Below are 19733 nucleotides of genomic sequence, written 5' to 3'. Positions count from 1 at the left end.
CGATGGGGTTAAATTGGTATAAAGGTCTTGGGGTCAGCAACAGCCTTTCACCAGAGAGATATGTGCGCGCGCGCGAGCGATAGAGAGAGAGGTTTAAATTGCATGGTGCTGATTTCCTGTACCATGAGGCCACAGCAACAGTGCTCCTGGGATCCTGCTGTACCTAATCCTTGACATTCTCTTTAGCAGCTGGAAGACTACCCAAGGTCAGGGAAGTTCAGGGAAGAGTGAATAAATATAATGTCAATAGGAAGAGGTGTGGCGTCTCCTCAGAGGCAGACCCAGGGCTGCTAAGTCAGTACCTCTGGCCCAGGTGATAACTCAGAAGGATTTAGATTGAAAGGAAAGGTGACTGCTGCCCAAGGGGGAGCAGGCTTGCAGCTGCGTATCAGCCTCCTGAAGCTTTCCGGCAAGGCCGTGGGCCAGGAGACGCCCCAGAGAGCCTCCCAGGTTGTGGTGCAAGGGAAACCCCTGTCTGCTCTCAAGCGTCTTTCAGAATGTGGCCCCAGCCAAGCCTGGGAAAAAGACTGGGCAAGAGGATGCTTAGAGTTTTCGTTTAAAAGCCCATCTTCCTCCCTAGGTGGGAGCTCCTTGAGGGCAGGTATTGGTTTTTCTTTTTTTTTTTTGAGTTATTCATTCAACACATAGCTCCTAGGCTCGCCCTCTGTGCCAAGGCAGACATGGCCCCAACCCTCAGGGAGCTAACAGTCTGATGGGGGGGGGCGGGGTGGACACAGATCCTAAGTAAATGCTGAAAAGAGAAAATGTTAAAACGTTAATGTTAGTCAATGTTAAAATGTTACAGAAGGAAATGAAACAGGGTAACAGGACTGGGTGACTTCAGATAGAGTGGTCAGGAGGGCTCTTCGAGAAGGTGACGCTTGAACAGAGACTCTGCACCTTTGTAACCCCAGGGCCTAGCGCGCGGTACCTGTTCAATAAGGCTCGTTATGCTGGGAGGCGAGGAGAGAAGGGAGCAGCTTGACTCATCTCTTGTACGTGGCTCATAAGCTCCTCCCTTCTCCCCTTTACTCTCCATTTTCCACAGCTAATTTAGGGCAGGTCACCTGGTTATTGCAGCAACCCCCTCACCGTCCTTTGCCCCTTCCTGGTAAATCTCACCAGCTCCGCCAGACCCCTGATCCCCTCCATTAGGGCCTCAAATCAGTGATCTCGCTGACGGGCAAAGCCAGTCGCTACCCTCTCTTGCTTACCACCTTTTTGGGCCTCCCTTTTCTTTCATGCTGAAACATACTGCTCAGTGGGCCGTTTCTGTCCCTGTGCGGTCCTGTCTCCGCCACTCCCAGCCTCACCTCTCCCTGCTTCTTCTACCTTTTACACCGGACGGCGTGAGCATCTGTCTTTCTGCCCAGGCCGTCCCTTCGGTCTGACGTGCCCTCCTCTCCTTAGCTCGCTCAGCCCTGTGCACCCTGCAGCACCCAGTCTCCCCCGACATCCCTCCCCACCCAGTCTCTGTGCTGTCATCATCGTCTGCTCACTGCTGTGTCTTCTCTACTAGACTAAGGGTTCCTCGAGGACAGGGATCGAGCCTTTGACACTGTCCCAGACTCTCACATAGTACCTGGCAAGTCCTCAGAGGACAGCCATTGAACAAAAATCAACTATTGCCCTTTTTCTTGTCAAGAAAGGTGCTGGTAAGACCACATTCGTCTGTCTTCTGCTGCTTCCTGAGTCACAGGACAGGTACCAGCTGCTGGTTAAAGAAATCCCCTGGGCTCTCTCGGCACCCTGCCTGCATTTCTCTCTGCCGGCAAGAGAACTTACCATCTTCCTTTACGTCTAAGGCACATATCTTAAGTTTCAATGTTTCTGAAATTAGAGTGTGTTTTACAATTGATGTGTAAATTAAATTTGTTTTCCCTTCCCGCGAAAGCTGTTTCAGTAGATAGTTCATTTTATAACTGATGGTGTCTTAGAACTGAGGGAAGATGAAACTGGAAGAATCAAGTCCTTTATATAGCTAGGAGAAAGGATCGGAATGCTGGCTAGGCCATAGTAGCTCGCCCACAATCCTACAATGGTTGATAGGCATTTCTGGGCATTGGGGAACACACTGAAAATCTCTTGACTCTCATTCTTATTTTCAGAAAGCCTGGTGATATAACTGAGCCTCCTTTCAAATTCCAGCTGGAATCCTCAGTGATCCTAACCGAACGGAAAAGATGCCAATCTCTCCGACTTTGTGGGAGGGCGAGAAGGAGAGGTGGCAACAGGCTGCGTCAAACGCCCAGTACCAAGGGGAGCTGTTTTGCGAGATGCGTGTTCCTTAGGGTCCCCTGCTGGGACTCACCTGGAGGGTCCTTGCTCACCACCACCTCCCCGTGTTTAGCACAGGGCTGGCGCCCACCGTCAACACCTCCGCTGAGTATATTTTGAATTTCGTGGATTGGGGTCGAGTCAATCTATTTCCTCCCTTCTCTGTTCCGTTCTGGAAATGGGAGGAGCACGACGAAGAAGGGAAGGTAGCTGTTTTCTAAGCCTCACAACAACCCGAGGGGCAGGCACCCTTATCTCCATAAGTAGATGGTGCAAATGAGGTGAGTTAACTAGCTCAAGGTCACACAGCTTATAAGCAAGAAGCCAGAAGTCAAAGGTCAAATTTTTTTAACTGGACTAACAAGGTTCTACCTTTGGGTCCTAACTGCTTCTGCATCCCCCTCCTCACACCACCCCACATCATGCCCCCACTGCATCCCGCCTCCAGCTCTGTTCTCCACCCCTGGCCTCCCAACACTTGTCTCTTCTCTTCCTCACTGATCTCTGCTCTGGCCGCCCTTCAACCTGGAATGTTCTTTCGTACTCTTCTTCACCTAGTTAACTCCTCCTTATCCTTCAGATATCCATTCACATTCAGATATCCGAGGACGGCTTCTTTGAATAGGTGCGATTTTAATATTATAAACTCACAGTCCCATGTGGCTCCCCTTGAGAGCACTTATCAGAGTAGCAATTTATGTATACATAGGGGAATTTTCTTGAAGTACGGTCTCTGCGGGCGGTGACCCTGAAGGGCGCTACTGCCCATTATGACCCCAAGCTCTGACCCAGAGCCTGGCACTTGGCAAGGGGCTCATCAAAGATTCAGCAGCCGAAATAAGTGAGTGAAGAAATAGTTTGATCTGTGGCTGTGAACTAACCTGGAAACTTAAAGTGCCGATTTCATTTGAACATTATGGGTTTTGGGCCCAAATACTTAGTCAAGGCTGAAAGGAGCTATTGAATTTTGAAAAAATTAAGAAAACCTCTTGCATGATCAGTCTGGATGTATATCTCCTCCTCCCCCACTGACCTGAAAGCGAACACTCATGGGAATCTCTCCCCGAGGAGTTCTGTGACAGACGCTCTGGATGATGTGGAGGCAGAAAAACATGGCCAGAATCTATTTAGAGGATGTTCAGCCCCCCAGCACTTCCTTCTCAGGCATTTATTTTCTCTCCGAACACTTTTTTTTATTATCTTTATTATTGTCCCTTGTGTGTTGAGCCCCCCTCCCCTCCTCCTCGTCTTTCTCTCTCTCCTTCCTCCGTGTCGAGTTCATTATTTTTCAGAATGTCAAAAGAATGATGCCTTCGCCACCACTGCTGACTGTATGTCATTTAAAGAGCGATCCTTTGACAATAGGAAGGGACCACCATTTCTGAATGCCCATCCCGTAGCAGGCAGTGGTTGTTTGTTCATTCACTAGCGAAGGTGGGTTGATGTCTTGCACTGTCATAGTTGCTGTGGCTACAGCAATGAACAAAACAGACAAAAATCCCTGCCTTTGTGGAGCTGACAGTCTAGTGGTGGAGACAGACAACAAATATCATGAGTAAATTACGTAGTGTGCCAGAAGGTGATAAGTACTCTGTAAAAAAACAAAACAGAGGAGGAGGATGTATGAGGGGAAGCGGGTGGGGGTTGTTGACTGCAATTTCCAACAAGGGGCTCAGGGGAGAGGGGGTGACAGACATCCATTCCTTGGGTTCCTAAACCACCAGCCACCCTGTGAGAAGGCTGTTACACCCCATGTTTACAGAAAGGGAAACCGAGACTTGGGGAGCTTAAATGATTTGCCCCAAATCACAGCTCCTAAGACTGCAGGGTTTGAATTAAACACAGGCCTGCGTGGCTGCAGAATCCTTTCAACTGCACCACATATCACAAAGCTTCGTCTGAAAACTTCATGAGTTCTAGGGAACACGAATTTGCCATTTCTGAAAAATGCTCGCGAACGTAGAACCGTGGATAGTTTACATTGAGGACACTTCCGAGATGAAAGGGCAAAACCAAAGAGGCACATTGTGGTCTGGCCTGGAGTTGAGTGCTGCATTTCCTCAGCCTCATGGGAGTGAGGGGACTGGGGACAGAGCTGTCACCCTGCAAGGTGCAGGGCAGCTGGACGTCTGGGAGTCAGATTGGTTAGAACTCAGGTTTCTTGACATGCTCAGGCTGGCACCCAGTGGGGGATGCTCAGTGGGAAGCAGACAGGATAGAGCCCAATGCTAGCTGTGGACATAAGTTCAAAAACACAGTAGGCCAGGGGCTGTGCACGGAGTTTGCTAGAGGCTTACAGGGTAGAAACAAGAGGCCTGGATTCAAGTTCTGGTTCTGCCACTCTCTGCCCATGGGCCATCGTGTGTGCTGTCACACAGTGTGACTCATTCTGATCACCTGGAAAGGGAGGCAGGCTGGGACTTCGTAGAGCTTGCTCCCGTTCCAGGGTAAGAATGGCTGGGGATGCTGGACTTCGTGCTATGAAAAAACGGCTGAGCAGAACGCAAGACCTTGGGGTGTGTTTCCGGGGTCCTAGAAATTGGTGGGGAAGTTTGGTAAAGCATGGAAGATTCTGGGGAGGCTAGCTAGGGATGGTCCAGAATGCCTGCTTTCTGCCCAAAGTGTCTATTCTGGTGAGTATTAAGATCAAACTGGCTTTTAATATACTTTAAAAGCAGAAAAGGGAAGAAAATCAATCGGTTCCTTTTTTCCTTCCCTGCAGAGGCTGAGTGTATTGATAATTTTTCTTTAGCCAATTAGGAGCTGTGCAACCCAAATGACTGACTCTTTTTGAATTCTCTTATTTTGTAATAATGAATTCATGACTCATTATTATTCTTAAAAAAAAAAAAAAGAAGTTCCAAGAAGAACAAACAAATCAGCCTGATTTCCTCATCCCTTTCTCTGTCACTTGATTGTCACAGTCACATGTCCTTATGTTTGAATTAATATCAATAATTTTAAGAACTTCTGAGTCAATCCATTGATGAATATTTTTATGTACCTCCTGTGTGCAAAGTACCTAAAGAGAGTCAGATTATCTTGGGAATTATGCAGTGTGATACATACACAGCGCGAAGGCCCATTTGTAACTTCCATACTCAGCTTACCCACCCTGAAAGGCAAGAGTGTCCGGCAAACGCGGTTGGCTTTCCTAAAACACGAGACATATACCTTCCTTCTGCAGAACAAGACAGCCATGGCTGAATCGAGCATGGAGCACTCACCACCTTGCAGGCCTAGCAAAGGCTACGCAATTATGAACTTGGAAAAGACAGTTCAGGAAAATCGAGACACTGCTTGTTCAAAGAGATCAGGGATGTAGAATGGACGGCAGAGCTGCCGCGAGCAAGCAGCACGCGGAGGGGGTGACAGGAGCAGCCGTGGATGGAAGAGGAGTTCAGAAATTCCGCAGAGGAGATTCGGCAGTCTGAACAGAGAGAGAGATTTCTGCTCTGCCTCGCAGCGAAGAGAGGGGCGAGAGAGAGAGAGAAAGGAGGGCGCGTTTCTGCCCCAGACCACGCAGTACCACCTGCTTTCTGCTCAGCCTCAGCAGGGCTGGAAACCCCCTGGGGGAGAGACGTGGAGCCGGATGGAGGGCAGGAAGGCTCAGGAGAGAATAAACACAAAGAGCGAATTTCTTGCTGCCCCTGGAGACAGTGATATCTTCTGCGACAACAGAGGTTAATATCCTGAGCAGCGAGCTCCTGCGCGGCCCGCAGACGCCTGGCTTGGAACAAGCTGTTTTATTGTCCTGTGATAGGTTTTATTGAACTCTATCCTGAATGGGCCAATTCCCCTCTCCATTCAGATGCTCTTAATGCAGGCTTCGTGAAAAGTTTACAAACTTCTGTCACTCTTCACCTACCTGTATCCGTGTGCACACTGTCGCCCACCCGCTCAATCCCACTAAGGACACCAGCCTGCTAGGGGTTTCAAGTTCACGCACAGAGACACCGCTGTTATCAACTCCGCGGAAGGCACAAAAGAATAAAGGTGGTAGTTTTCCCTGGATTCCCTTCCCCTCCCGCTGTGTCCACTCCTAACAGGTGGGCCCGTCCCTTCTCGTCCCTCAGCAGACTAATTCATTTCAAAAACAGCGAGAGACGCAAGAAAATATTTCGCGGTTCTTATTTTCATCAAGAAGTGAACGACGACGACAAAAACCATCTCGGGAGACAAAAAGCCCCAGCGAAAGCCAGAGAGCAGAAGAGATCAAGAGACAGGGTTGTGTTCCCTCTGAAGCCATTAGCAGCCTCTTAGGGAGAAGACTCGTTTGCAACTTCTCAGGTACGGGCACAATAAAGAGGTGATGGGGATCTTTTTTGAAAGTCCAATTTCTCACAGAAAAAAAACATAGGTTGGGGGAACGGACACACGGAGAACTTTATTTCCATGAAGAACAACGCCTGTTTTAAATGCTCAGAAAAGCAAGCACACGAACGCCTCACGACACCCGTCTGTGCCCACCTTCAGAAACAAGTGGACTGATAATCCTGGGAAATCAGCGCAGTCTTTGAAAATAAGTAGCTTAAAATCTTCCAACTGTTTCTCAAGTGGCCAAGGGCCAACTTCCTAAGGGGGTCCTGGGCCTGCGAAGCCCCACGTGGACCGAGGCTTTGGAAATTAAAGGCCAGGTTGACCGGGGGCCGTGAATACCCACCCTTCCTGCCTGGGCCTTGGCTACAAGTGAATGCAGAATACCAGTTCTGGAAGGGGCCTGGCCCAGCTCTCCCCTCACTGCATGGAGGCCCCAGGCCTGGGGAGAGGGGCCCAACCCCACAGCTCCCGTGTGTATCACACAACCCTAAGGAAGTGTTGCAACTCTAACCTTTTTAGGGATGATTCAGGGAGAGAGAGGGCGTGTGGCTTGGAGAGGAAGTTAGAGGGGACAAGCAGCATGTTTGGAGATGTGGACCCCAATCAGACGGACTTTCAGTGAAAATACTGAAGACTTTTAATGCACAAGTGGTCCAAAGCTCCCTCTAGTCCTCTTGCCTTCTGGGAATTATTAAATGTTTAAAAGATCATACTATTAAGAATTTGCTAATATAACCCTCATAAAAAAGTATATGTATACCACGTCACCAGTTTTGGGGTATATTTCTCCTAAAAGAATGTCCTGTCTTTTCTCTGCTCTCTTGGCCACATATCTCCATCCATCTAACTAAGATCTAAAGAAAGCAAATTGCTACTGTAATCATTTTCCTAAAGCAGCCCTCATTCACTTTGCTTTTTTTCTCTTTTGGAATAAAAGTCTGCCATAAATGTTTAATTAAATGGAAGTCTTTTCGTTGTTAATGACTAGCTGCATGAAAGGCTCTTCATTTTTTTTTTTTTAAAGGAGGGGTGTGTTTAAAACAGTCCCTATTAATTTCAGGATATTGATTCTCTGGCTGGAGAAGAGCATATAGTATTCAGCATAGAGCTGCTCTGCAGACTATGTTCAAGGCAGCGGTTTGGATTGAGAAAGGGCACCAAATGCAGTATGCGTCAAATAGACCATTGCTCAATGAAGTCACTTAGCTATTCAAAACATGTTCAGCCATCACTCAACCGTTTGCACCAAGAATGTTGGGAGGTGGGCATGGAATTGGTGTCCTTTCCCAGACACAAACACTTCTCAAAGAGTGGCTTTTGCTCAGTTTGGGTTAGACCCTGGGGCCACATCAGTTTCTCCCTCTCCTGTCTGTTTCTCTCTTCTCTCTCACATCTCCTGGCTTCAACTCCCTGCATCACCATCCCATGTTGAGCTTAACAAACAATCCTGCAGTCCCTGCTTCCTGATGCTGCCTCCAACGGCCTCCGGTATTAGTTCATATCAGAAGCAAAGCACATAAGCCTTCTCTCCACATGGAAACATGTATCTCTCTGTGCACATCTTTCTATGGTTGGCTGTAGCTTATACACACAGACATATGTAGCCATTCAAATACAGTCCCACCTATTAAAGTCTGTTGCTAAATGCAGGTTGTATGACCTGCAGGAGTTTTTTTTTTTCCAGTGTTTATTAGTGTGTCTCAGAAGCACATGCCTTCATCCGAACCCTGATCTCCCAGCCTTTACCCTCTGCCCACAGCACATGCACCGGCACGCATGTCCCAATGACCCTGCAAGATCCAGGCAAACAGCTGACACCCCCACCCCACTGCGCCCTGTCCCTCCCCAACCTCCCCATGCCCTCACCTCCCTCCCGGCCTCCCAGCACAATGTCTGACTCTCGAGCTGGCTGCAATGCTGACTCTACTCGCTTCTGGATAACAGACATGTCACTCTGCGTGGAAGCGAACTGGTTCTCAGCCTAACCCGCAAGTGAATTGCTGTTTATTAGAACTTGGGCTTGTTTCCTGTGAGAGACGTATGTATTTTTAGACTTTGTAAACGTTAACACACACACAAACACACACAGTCAGTTGCCTCCAACGATACGTGAGGCTCATAGACATTACGAAATGCTCTTGAACTCAGCTCGAAATCCTGGAATAATTAGGATTTACCAAATAAGGATTCTTAGAAACAACAGAATTTTTTTTTTTTTTTAAATGAGATTTGCAGATGATGATGTGTCTGGGACTTTTGGAGAGTAAGGAGAGGAAGGGGGAAAGGAAGAGCATTTTTGAATTCTTCACTATGAAAAGAGGAACAGTGTTGAGAGAGACAGTCCCCCCCACCACCCCATAGATGGCAGTCTACATCAACGGCAAATCCCAATGATTCCGAAGCCGGCCGAGCACACTTGACTTTTAAAGACAGTCTCTGGTTGTTTTCATCACATCACAGATTATTCCAGGGAAGAGGTTTAGGGGAAGGGGGGTGATGGAGGTTTGAGAGTTGAGTATGGTTTTTGCTTATTGATTTCTTTTCCTCCGAAACTAACCCAAGCACCCTTGATCTGTGGTGGAAGAGTGAAGTAAGAAAATGGTGGAATGTAAAGGGGACTTATCTGGAGGAGGGTGGGGAGGGGGAGTGAGAAGGGGAGGGGTGGGGTGAAGAGAAGGAGGAGATGGGAAATCAAATACCTTCTAGGCAGCAGGTTCTCCATAATCCAGAATGGGTCATAACTTCCTCGTTCTTTTTGCTGGTTTCATTCTCACTGACACTTTTGGTCTTGCAAACCCCTCTGGAGTAGAGCCAATAGTCGGTTCCCACAGCTATGGTCATCAGACTGAAGGCAGCGAAAGCACCAACGGTGGTTAAAAGCATTTGAACACCTCGATCAAACAGCCCCATAATTCTTCATTATATAAACACCCAACCGACTTCTGGTTCTCGGGAGAGTGTGTGTGAGGGTGCAAGTACTAAAGCAAAAATAAAAATAAAAAATAATAATAAAAATAATTCCACTACTAATATAATGAATATATGTGTGAATAGAGAGTGTGGAGAGGTATAAAAAAAGGGAGGTAAGGAAGCTCACGAAAAAAGTGTAAATTATAAAGACCACACGGGAAGAGAGGCTTGCCTTTTGAGATCAGAAACTGTTCCAGTTGCAGTGGTTTTTTTGTAAAGAAAAGAAAAAAGAAAAAAGAAAGAAAAAATAAATAAAAGCACCCCCCACCCTCCCCCCAAGTGAGATGCCTTAATCTCTTTTCCTAAAATTCTGGTCTCCAGTTTCCATATGTGATAGCTAATTTGGAGATGGCTTCCACAGTGAACCAGGGAACAGCCGCATTCTCAACACAGTCTCTCATGGTCGGGACCTAGACAGTTAGAGATTGTAAAAGCCGAGATGCAACCTTCCGTCTTCGTTCTCGGCTCTGCGGCCTGCGCCATGAAAATCCTTTGCTTCGCCAGTTCTCTTCCTTGGGGGGTCTCGAGCGCTTTCGTTTCAGACCAGACTTCCCAGTATTCTGTAAGCCCTTGCTCTCAGCTGAACAGGTGCGGGGGTCTCGCCTTCCATGGTTTTGCCCCAGCAGCGGCAGCGGCGGCAGCAGCAGGGCGGGCAGGCGCAGCGGCGGCGGCAGGACGAGCAGCGGCGGCGGTTATTGTTGTTGGTGGCGGGGGTAGTGTTGGCGAAGTGGGGGAGGGAAGGGGTTTCTCCGGGAGAATCGAGGCGGGTTTCCCTCCCCCTATCTGCAAAGCTCCTGGAAACAAGGGAGCCGGCGTCTTGCTGCAGGATGGGCCGCCCGCCTGCCCCCCTCCTCCCTGCCGGCCCGGCCCCCGGCGGAGGCGCTCCCACCTACTGCATTACCGGGTGGTGCTGAACTGGACAGCTCCCTGCGCGGCCCGCTCCGCGCGCGCCCGGGCTCGCAGGGCGGCCCGCCAGAGTCCTTCCTCCCCTCGCGGGCAGCGAGGCTAGGGCAGAGCGGGGGCTGCTTCTCCTCTTTTACCCCTCTCCCCAAATCCTAAAATGAGCGCTCTCCTGGGCTCCCAGAGCTTAGAGGAAGGCGTAGCTTGAGATAGCGCTCTCTCTACCCTCCCTTCCCTCCCCCCTTGGTGTTTCTTCCAGCTCAGCCTCCTTCTCATTCCATCTCTACGTGCCCAGAGCTTCAAACACAACCCTCCCATCACAATCAGAGGGGCGCAAAACTTCAGCCGTTTCTCTGCCTGGAAGCGGTGAAAACAAAACCTGGATGGGTAATTACCAACACGGTCTCTATGTGTTTTTTAAATCATCGCTTTCACTTTGCGGTTGGGGGATTTGTTTTATTTCATCGGCACGTTAGCTGCGTCTCCTTTTGGTTGTTCCTTTCTCATCTCTTTGTCTCTCTCTGGCTAAGAGGGGGTGTGCTGTGCACTCCGTGTGTGTCTCTCTGTAGTTTACCGTGAAATTCCGAATCTTGGTCCTACAAGCAGACATTTTGGAAAAATTATTCATGGAAAAGGTGCGGAGGGTGACTGGTGGCTGGGGCTTCCACAGCGATTTTTCATCTCAAGGATAAATATGTTTGCAGGGAGAGTGGGTGAAATGTGAATCTTTCTTAAGTTTCCTATGTCATTCATAAACTGGATCGGAAGAGGTAAAAATCTCCCTGCTGTGAACACACCAAAGCACATCATAACACGTCTCTTCCACAGCAGAATCATTATCTTGGGTTAATGACAGCGTCCCCTCTTGTTTCTATATGTACGATTTTTCCTTAACGTGAACCCTGTAAAAAGAAGCACATCCAATTCCTACTGCGACGGGCTACATTTTTCTCTGATCGGCTTCCTAGTTAGGTGAGTGAGAGCACATGAAGCATGATGGGGGTGCGCTGTTTTTAATTTTGAGGGGAGGAGCCTAAAGAGAGCTGCGAGTCTGATGGGTCAGTTGGGGGTTAGAGATGTTGCAATGTCAGAACTCAGTCATTCCGTACTTTCTTCTCTCTGCCTCTATTTTTGTCTTAAGATGGTTTGCTCAAGAATTTCTCAGTGGTCGGGCGATGTGCAAAGAGTATTAAATGACTGAATTAAAATGAGACTTTCTTTGGTTTTGCCTAACTTCTTTCTCTCAGCTCAGAGTCAGTCTGCAGGCATGGCCAGTGCATTCTTCTTAGTGTAGAAAAACTACCTGTTTCTCCGCCCCGTGTAAAACTTCCTTCTCTCACTCTCTGTTCCTTTCTCAGAAGGAAAAGACTCCTATATGGGGAGAATACAGTGCTCCTGGCACCTGGAGAGGGTCCTGGTGTCTGGAGAGCAGAAAAAAGATTTCAGCAACCTCTGGTAAGGTAGCTTTAGGGTGTAGGAGGAGCTACATATGCAGACTGAGAGATTCTCCAGGTTGGTTTCTTGTCCTGTAAGGATGGGAATGGAAATGGGGATGAGGGAGGAACAGACCTGTGGATCCTACCTATCGGAGAACCTAGCAAGTTCAGCTAGTGATTCAGGTGGGTGATTTTCTGGGCTCCTGTCCTTGAGGAAAAAGTGAGGCGCAAGCAGGAAGCCCTCTTAGATGGGCTAAGCCTTAAGCTGGGCTTGAGAAGCTTGCCCTCACTTCACTCTGGTCACCTTGGTTGCCTTTGACCTGTCCTAGAAGTCCCTTAAGACTGGAGATCGAGACCTCTTACCATCTCCCCACCCCTTTCACACCAACCCCTGAATCTTTTGCCCAAACAAAAGCAGTAACAGAGGCTCAGAAGCTTCTGTTTGTCCACAGAAGCTGCTAACGTCTTAGCCACTAGCAGCGGCTGCAGCTTTAGCAGCATTTGGCTCATCTTCTGGCCGTATAATAATTGAGAAAAGGAAAGGAAGTTGGGGAGGTAGGTAAAAGCTTCCAGGCTGCCAGCATGGAGAGGAAGAGACTTCTGGAGACAGAACACTCCTGAGGGCACAGCTTGGCTCTTAGTAACTGCGTGACTACACACAAATTCATTCCCTAGAGCCTCAGTTTCACAATGTGTAAAATGGGCACATTAGCACCTGCCTCTTTTTTTCTGAAGTTATTCCCAGCCACTCTCTGCTTTTTCCTGCTGCCACCCTGCTCAGCCTCTGCCACCCCATTTGTAGCGCTTCAGTGTGCGTGGGTCATCTCTCCCACTGGCTTTTGAGCCCTTCGAAGTCAATAGCTGTGTCTTATTCACAATTATACCTTTGGGACTTAGTGCAGGGCTTGATACATAGTAGGTGCTTGATAAAAAAAAATGACTGAGTGATTATAGTGAAGATTAAATGGTATAAGACAGGTGAAGTACCCGGCACATAGTAGGTACTCAATAAATATGGGTTTCCTCTTTCTCCTCCGCCCCACATTTATGTCCAGATTGGTCTCCCGCTTCTTCTTCCATCTAACTCAAGTACCACTCCCCTTCCCCCTTCCCGACCTAGCTCTGCTCCTTAGGTTTCTTCTGCAGACCAAGCAAGGCCACCTGGGAAGAGCCGGCTTGCTGCAAGCCCCATCGGATGGTCTGGATCCACCAGGCACACGTACTTAGCAGCTGCTGAATGGATGCTGTTAGGGGAGCAGCATTGTGTGCCCGCGGTTGGTTACTTGGTAAGGGCTTAGAGGAAATTAGCTAAAATGCCACAGGCCTATTTTGAGCTCCCTTCTTTGAGGCAGTGGAAATAACATGAGATTTGGGAGCAGCAAACTTGGCCTTGAAGCACAGGGCTGACATTTCCTCATTGTTTGACCTTGTGCAGTCACTTAACTTCTCTGGAGATCTCTCTTCATCTGTCAAGGGGGACCACGGGTAGGAGCCTTACGATGTGGTTGTTAGTATTACATGTTGGTAGCAGTGACAACAGCTAATGTTGTCAGCTAATGTTGTCATTGCTGATCTAAGCTGAATCCCATCATTATTCCCATTTTACAGATGAAGAAACTGAGTCACATAATTTTTTTTAAGTGTCTGGCCTAAGGTTGCCCAGTTAGTGAGTGGCAGAGCTGGGAGTCTAATCCAGCTGCCCAGCTTAAGAGCCTTCATCCTTACCACCACCGTGCCTTGACCCCAGTTATGAGCTTTCTGAATAAGGATGTTACACCAAGGCTATTTACGTCTCATCCACAGATTTGGCAAGCATTCAGCGAATAACTTCTAGGTGTCAGGCCTTTTCACACTGATTCTCACACTTACCTTTCCAAGAACCCTGCAAATGCATATCACTGTCTTATCCTATAGGTGAATAAACAGAGGCTCAGAGAGGTCATATATCAAGTCTCAAGGTCATACATTGAGTTAAGTGGAGTGACAGAAATTTGAATATTTTACAATGCTTCAAGTTCTCCTTTGAGTTCCAAGTCCCATAGTTTCTTCATGTGTTCATTTATTCGTTCAACAGATTGAGCACCTACTATGTGTCAGATACGATGCAAATTCCTGAGGATATTGAGCAAGACAGACATGGTCCCTTCCTCCACAGACCTGAAGACAAGCAGCAGGAGGAGTAAGGAGTACCCTTCAAAATGAGGTGAGGGAACCACAGAGCAAGGAGACTAAACCCAAACCAAAGGGTGAGGGACATCCTCCTGGATGACAGACATTTAAACTGAGCTGTAGGAATGAGAGTCAGCGAGACCAAGATCGGATGAGTGAGTGGAGAGGAGCCGAGAAGGGGAAGAGCATCGATGCTGAGGGAATAGCATATGCAAAGCTTCAGAAGTGTGCACCCATGGGAATGATGTCTGCTGCACACCAGGCACTGTGCTGAGGTACTCAGGGTGCAGATAAAATTAAAATACTAAAATCAGAGAGACTGACTAAGAGACAGCCAATCCAGGGTAGTGAGACCCAGCCGGGGAAAGTCTGGGGTGTCTGGCATTCCCCACTGTGTGCTCCCACAGCCTCGCTCTGCTTTTCCCGTGGCACGTCTTCCTGTGTTTTGGAACTGCTGTTTAATGTCTGGCACATAGTATGTCCACAATACATATTTGATGAGTGAATGAATAGATGAACGAGTAAAATGAAGACACGCGCTGTGCAGGAAGCATTTATTTCTGTCTTGCAGTGTTTCCGAAGGCTTTGCTTTAGTGACAAGCTCAGCCTCAAAGGCCGGGAGAAAAGGTCAGAACTGGTCAAGGAAGAGAGGAGGACATTGCAAGCAGAGAAACAGCACATACAAATGCAAAAGGTCTCGAGCCATTTGAGAAATGCAAAAAGTCCCAAGGCGATTGGTATGACTGATGGGGATAGACAGGGTGTCTGGGGCTGAATCCAGAGAGACTGCCGTGACCGGGATGATGGGCCATTCATTGGCATCACCGTCCTGGTGGCCTTTGCCCAGGCAGAAGCAGTGAAGTGGGAAAAGAACAGGTTGTAGAGTCAGGTGGGCCTGGGTTTGAACTCCAGCTCCTCTGCTTCCTCTCTGTATGACCTTAGACTGATTTGACCTCTCTGAACCTCAGCTTCCTCATCTGTAAATGGGGATAATGGGTCCCTCGTTTGTCCCTACCTTAAGTCCTTTGCACTGACTGTTCCTTCTGTTAGAATGCTTTCCTTGCTGAATGTCGGACCCCTAGCTCATCATTCAGGTCTTAGCCGAAATATCACCTCCGGCGAGGCATTGCTGGTCATACAACTTCAAATGTCACTCTGTGTGACATTGGATTGTTTTGTTTTCATCATAGTGCTTGTTGCAACTTGACTCTCTCTTGTTTATTATCTGAAATCTCTCCCCACCCACCGGCCTGCCCAGGACGTCAGACCACATCTGTCCTCTTCATGACAGTGTCTCCAAAGCCTAGAAAGTGCCTGGAATTTTGCAGGTGCTCAGTGAATGTTTTTTGAGTGAATGAATAAGGTTGTGGCTGTGGGGATGAGGCAAAGGGGAACCAGATATAAGCATTTGGAAAGTAGTAGGAGCAGGTTGCTAGGAGCCCATGACGCTTGGCAGGTGCGGGGTTTGGGTGGGGGAGGGGAAGGTGGCCTGGAGATGTTGCAGGGGGCCTGGGAGCCAGCAGGGGGTGAGGCAGTCCCAGTATGGGCCTGGTTTCCCACACTGCTTCTCCCAGGCCTGCTCTGTGCTCTCGAGCCCACACCCGGGCCACCTTGGGTGACCGGAAGCTCTGAGCCCGCATGGCTATTCAGCCCCATGCTGGAACATCCTTTAGGTCCTGGGCCTGGGAGGGAAGGAGATGCTGGGAGACATGGCGGGTTTTACTCCTTGCTGAGAGCAGCTAAGGAAGCCTTCGGGAGCCCCAAGTCTACTGTCAGAAGGGGCTGGGAGAGAGGGGCAGGGCCAGCCCAGATCCCAAAAGGGGTGTGTGCTTAGGTCCGATCCCGGTGAGAACCAGAAGCTGAACATCCACGTGGCGAGGTGTCCCTGAACGTGTCCTTTCCCACCTGGGACTTCCTCCCCCAGGCCGAGTTCTGGATCACCAGAAACGCTCCCCCTCCGGACTGGTGTGGGATCTCACCGGGAACTGAGCTACGGCAAAACAACTATGACGGAAAATGAATAATAAAGTTACAGAGCAAAATAAATAAATAGGTGAAGAGGACACGCAAAGGAGAAGTAAGAAGCAGAACGCCGCAGGGCAGAAGGGCAGGAAGAAGTAGGTGATCTCCGGTGGCTTTGGCAGGAGAGGGAAACCCGTGGGTGGAGAAAGCGAGACGAGGGCGGCGTGCTTGAGTGAGCAGGTTTGGGAGAGGACGGAGCGTGGGTCCCCGATGTCCTTCACGACCAGGCGCGGCCGCCTCGCAGCCCTTCCTCTTCCGCTCTCTCCCTCCCTGGCTCCCTCTCCTCCAGCCAAAACAGACTCCAGTTCCCAGGGCCCAGGGCCCCACACCTGCCTCAGGGCCTTTGCATCTCAGTTCCTCCGTCTGGGATGCTTACCTTCCAGCAGCCGGATCGATTGCTCGTTCTCATAGCTATCTGCTCAGAGAGGCCCAGCTGACCCGGTATAATAGCCCACTCATCCCTCCTCCATCATCGCTCGTTCTTTACCTGCTTCATTTTCCCCCTTAACTTTTACCAACACCCCTGACCTCACATATGTGTTTATTTTCTGATTTGTAGTATAAGGGTCGGGGCCTGGTTGTGTTACTATTCTATTCCCTGCCTGGCACATAGTAGGTACTAACAAAGTATGCACGGATTGCATGGTAGAAGCCCTGGGTCAGCAGGGAGAGAAGCCGAAGCCGAAGCGGACACGAGGAGAAAGGAAATGTGAGCGGCCTGGCTGGAATATCTCGCGAGGGATGGGTGGGGTGGGGCTTCCCGAGGCTCCTGGGGAAAGTAGAACCTGGAGAGGTGACAGGTAGGAAAGAAAAGGGAGGACACTCCTCTCCATGTGAATTTAAGGTAGATCAAGAAGCGGGGATTGCCGAGGGCTGGACCATATGCAGGCTGGGGACCCCAGGGATCAGGTCCCTGTTCCGATGTCTCCGAGCTGTGTGGCTTCGGGCAGGTGACCAAATATCCTTAAGTGTCAGCTGGCCTGTCTGGGAGATGGGGCAGCATCGCCTGCCTCAAGGTGCTGTTCTGACAATTAAATGCAATAAAAAAAGTACTTCCAGTGCCTCTTCCACAGTAAGCCCTAAATAAATATTAGCTACATGTCGAGTTCCTATTGGGTGTTATGTGCTTTGAATAAAATATGAAAATGAAAAAAGCGTGGTTCCTGTTCAGAAGCGATCAGTCGAGTGGAGAGAGACCTGCAAGTGGTCCTCAACATAGTGGATGGAGGGCAGCGGGAGGCACAGGGGGCGCCGGGAAGAGGGCAGATAACACCACCTGGGTGTTCAGCAAGGGCTTCTGGGAGTTGGTGACAGCCGAGCTGGGTTTTGAAAGATGAGTGGAAGACAAGGAGCAAAGGATTTTCTAGGCAGAGGGAACAGTAGGTCCAAAGATGGGGGATGCGAAACAGTCACTCAACTAGTTCGTTGAGCACCTACTATGTGCTCGAGACACGTTAGTGAACAAGACTGGGATCACACATGCCCTGGAGGCAGACACGAAGTAAGTGATCACACAATGGACTCTTTGATTGCAATCACGGTGCATTTGTGGAAGCTACAGGTAATTCTGTTTTGCTGACGTGCCAGGAGGGACTGGCAGAGACCAGGCTGGAAGGGAAGTGGGCCAGATCAGGGCGAACCTTGAACCAAGCACAGTGCCTACAGTGTGCCAAGCTCTGCTTGATGTCTACGAAGATGAACAAAACCAAGTCCGTCATGGGCAGAAACCAACGATTGAATGTGGAGTGATAGAGGGAGGTCCCCGTTGTGACAGCAGCACAGTATACAAAGTGACAGGCGGGGAAGGGCTCATGGAGGAGGAGACCTTTGCCTTTTCCTCCCGCCGTCTTGCCTTTCAGGAGCGGGGCTTCCTCCTGGTAAGCATTCATTACAAGTGGTTTGCTATGCTCTGCACGTGTGCCCCCAGCTTTACAAATGGCCGACCTGGCTCCTTAACAGAAACAGTCAAGTCCGCGAAGGGTGTTTTGTGGTGGGCGGGGAGGGTAGCCAGGTTCTGAGCACCTACGAGATGCAGCCCAGCACCACACCCTGCTTTGGCCAGGCTTGATTAGGGACAGACTGCCCCCAAACCCAGATGGGTTTTGCAGGGTGTCAAGTTCCTCTTTCCCTAGAATATCTTCCTCTTCAACAGCCTGTGCGGACCTAAAGCCCCATCGGTGGCAGTGGGGACTCCTGTAAGTCGTGGGCAGTCTGTTTTCTGAGCCACGTAACTCATGTGCACTAACATATCAACCCCATTCGAGGCCTGCTTGGAATTCAGAGCCCACTGCCTCCCAGGGGACGGACACACGGGCTTCCGCAGGCTGGTGGAGGAGCCCGGACCCCAACCGGGCCCAGCTGGGCCCCCACCAACCTCCTTCCCAAGGGTCTCACCTCCTCATGCTGCAAGTGCTGTTTCGTCATCTTTCCTGATAAGCCCTGAGTTCTGAGAGGCTGGATCCTGGTCCCTCATGCTGGTCATCATCGTGGCCTTTGCATCGGGCGCAGAGTTTGGCACAGAACAGGCCCTCGATACATGTTGGCTGGTAAATGGGGGTGGGGGTGGGTGGAAGGAGAGAGAAGAGGAGAAAAAGTGGTAATGGCAGCGTATTCTCTTTAAAGACAGGGGAATCCTGTTGACTATCCAGTTCCTGGGATTTGCGCTGAGCACGGCCTGTGTGCGAGGTGCACATCACATCGTGCGAACTCATTTAGTTCTCACGGCAAGCCTGGCTCTCATTTTACAGATGGGGAATCTGAGGCACAGAGAGGTGAAGCAATTTGTCCAAAGTTGCACAGTTAATACGTGATGGAGGGAGGATTTCAGCCCCGAAGCTCTCAAATTTGTGGAGCCTCAAATTTGTGGATTGCCTGCTGTGTGCCAGGCACTTTCTCCTTTCATGCTGCAAAAACCTGGAGGAAACTGGGCTTCAGGGTTGGGGGGGCGGGGTGAAGTGCCAAGGCAATCAGCTAGCAAGCATCAGACTCACGGTTTTCACGCAACTCTGCCTGTCTACAAAGTCCCACCAGTACGTAATCAGGACCCCAGAGTGGGGAGAGGCTCAGCTGGTCAACTGCCTCCTCCCTTCTTGAGCCCTCTCTTCTTTCTGGGTTCCATGAGGCTGTGGGGCTCAGGTGCCCTCCCCCACCTGCCCCCTCGCTGCTAAGAGGATTATTTTAGCCGTGCAGGCCAGACTGAACCAGGGACTGGAAAGAACTTGGAGTCTGGAGTCAGAAGACTGGGTTCGAGTCCTAAAGACCTAGGAGAAGGTATTTCCCTCTCTGAGCCCCCAATTTCTTCGCCTGGAAAATGGGAAAAATAATAATGATTCCCTCAGATTAATTTATACCAAGCGCTTAGGACTGTGTGGTCCAGACAGAGTGCTCAGGAAAGATGTGAGATGGTAGCATCTTCCTGCTTCGAACCTTTAATGAGGGCTAAGCCTGTTTGTGAGACCTCATCCCTCCCCACTGCCCCACCCCTCATCCCCACATACACGCGAGTGAGTTCTGGCCACACTCCCCTTCTTTCTCAGGCTCTTTAGTGCTGTCCATTCTCCCGCACCTCCCTTTGTGTTTCTGCGTAGACCTACTTGGAGATAATCTGCAGAAGGACATAACCAGGATAACGCTATACAT

The 19733-nt window shown here is 49.6% G+C and overlaps 1 protein-coding gene across 1 annotated transcript in view; it reads right to left on the bottom strand.

Annotated features, from left to right (window-relative positions):
• CACNG2 (calcium voltage-gated channel auxiliary subunit gamma 2) overlaps nt 1-9808 on the bottom strand; it is a 101764-nt gene extending 91956 nt beyond the window's left edge. Inside the window, exon 1 of the mRNA XM_039877776.1 lies at nt 9297-9808. Coding sequence (XP_039733710.1) covers nt 9297-9507 — 211 coding nt within the window. The 5' untranslated portion in view covers nt 9508-9808. The remainder of the gene's footprint in view (nt 1-9296) is intronic.
• Between the last annotated feature and the right edge of the window lie 9925 nt (nt 9809-19733).

The sequence above is a fragment of the Pteropus medius genome, unplaced genomic scaffold, assembly GCF_902729225.1.
Source record: "Pteropus medius unplaced genomic scaffold, Ma_sr-lr_union100, whole genome shotgun sequence".
Taxonomy (NCBI): Eukaryota; Metazoa; Chordata; class Mammalia; order Chiroptera; family Pteropodidae; genus Pteropus; species Pteropus medius.
Note: the sequence above shows the minus strand (reverse complement) of the source record. Positions and strands in the feature narration are given on the sequence as shown.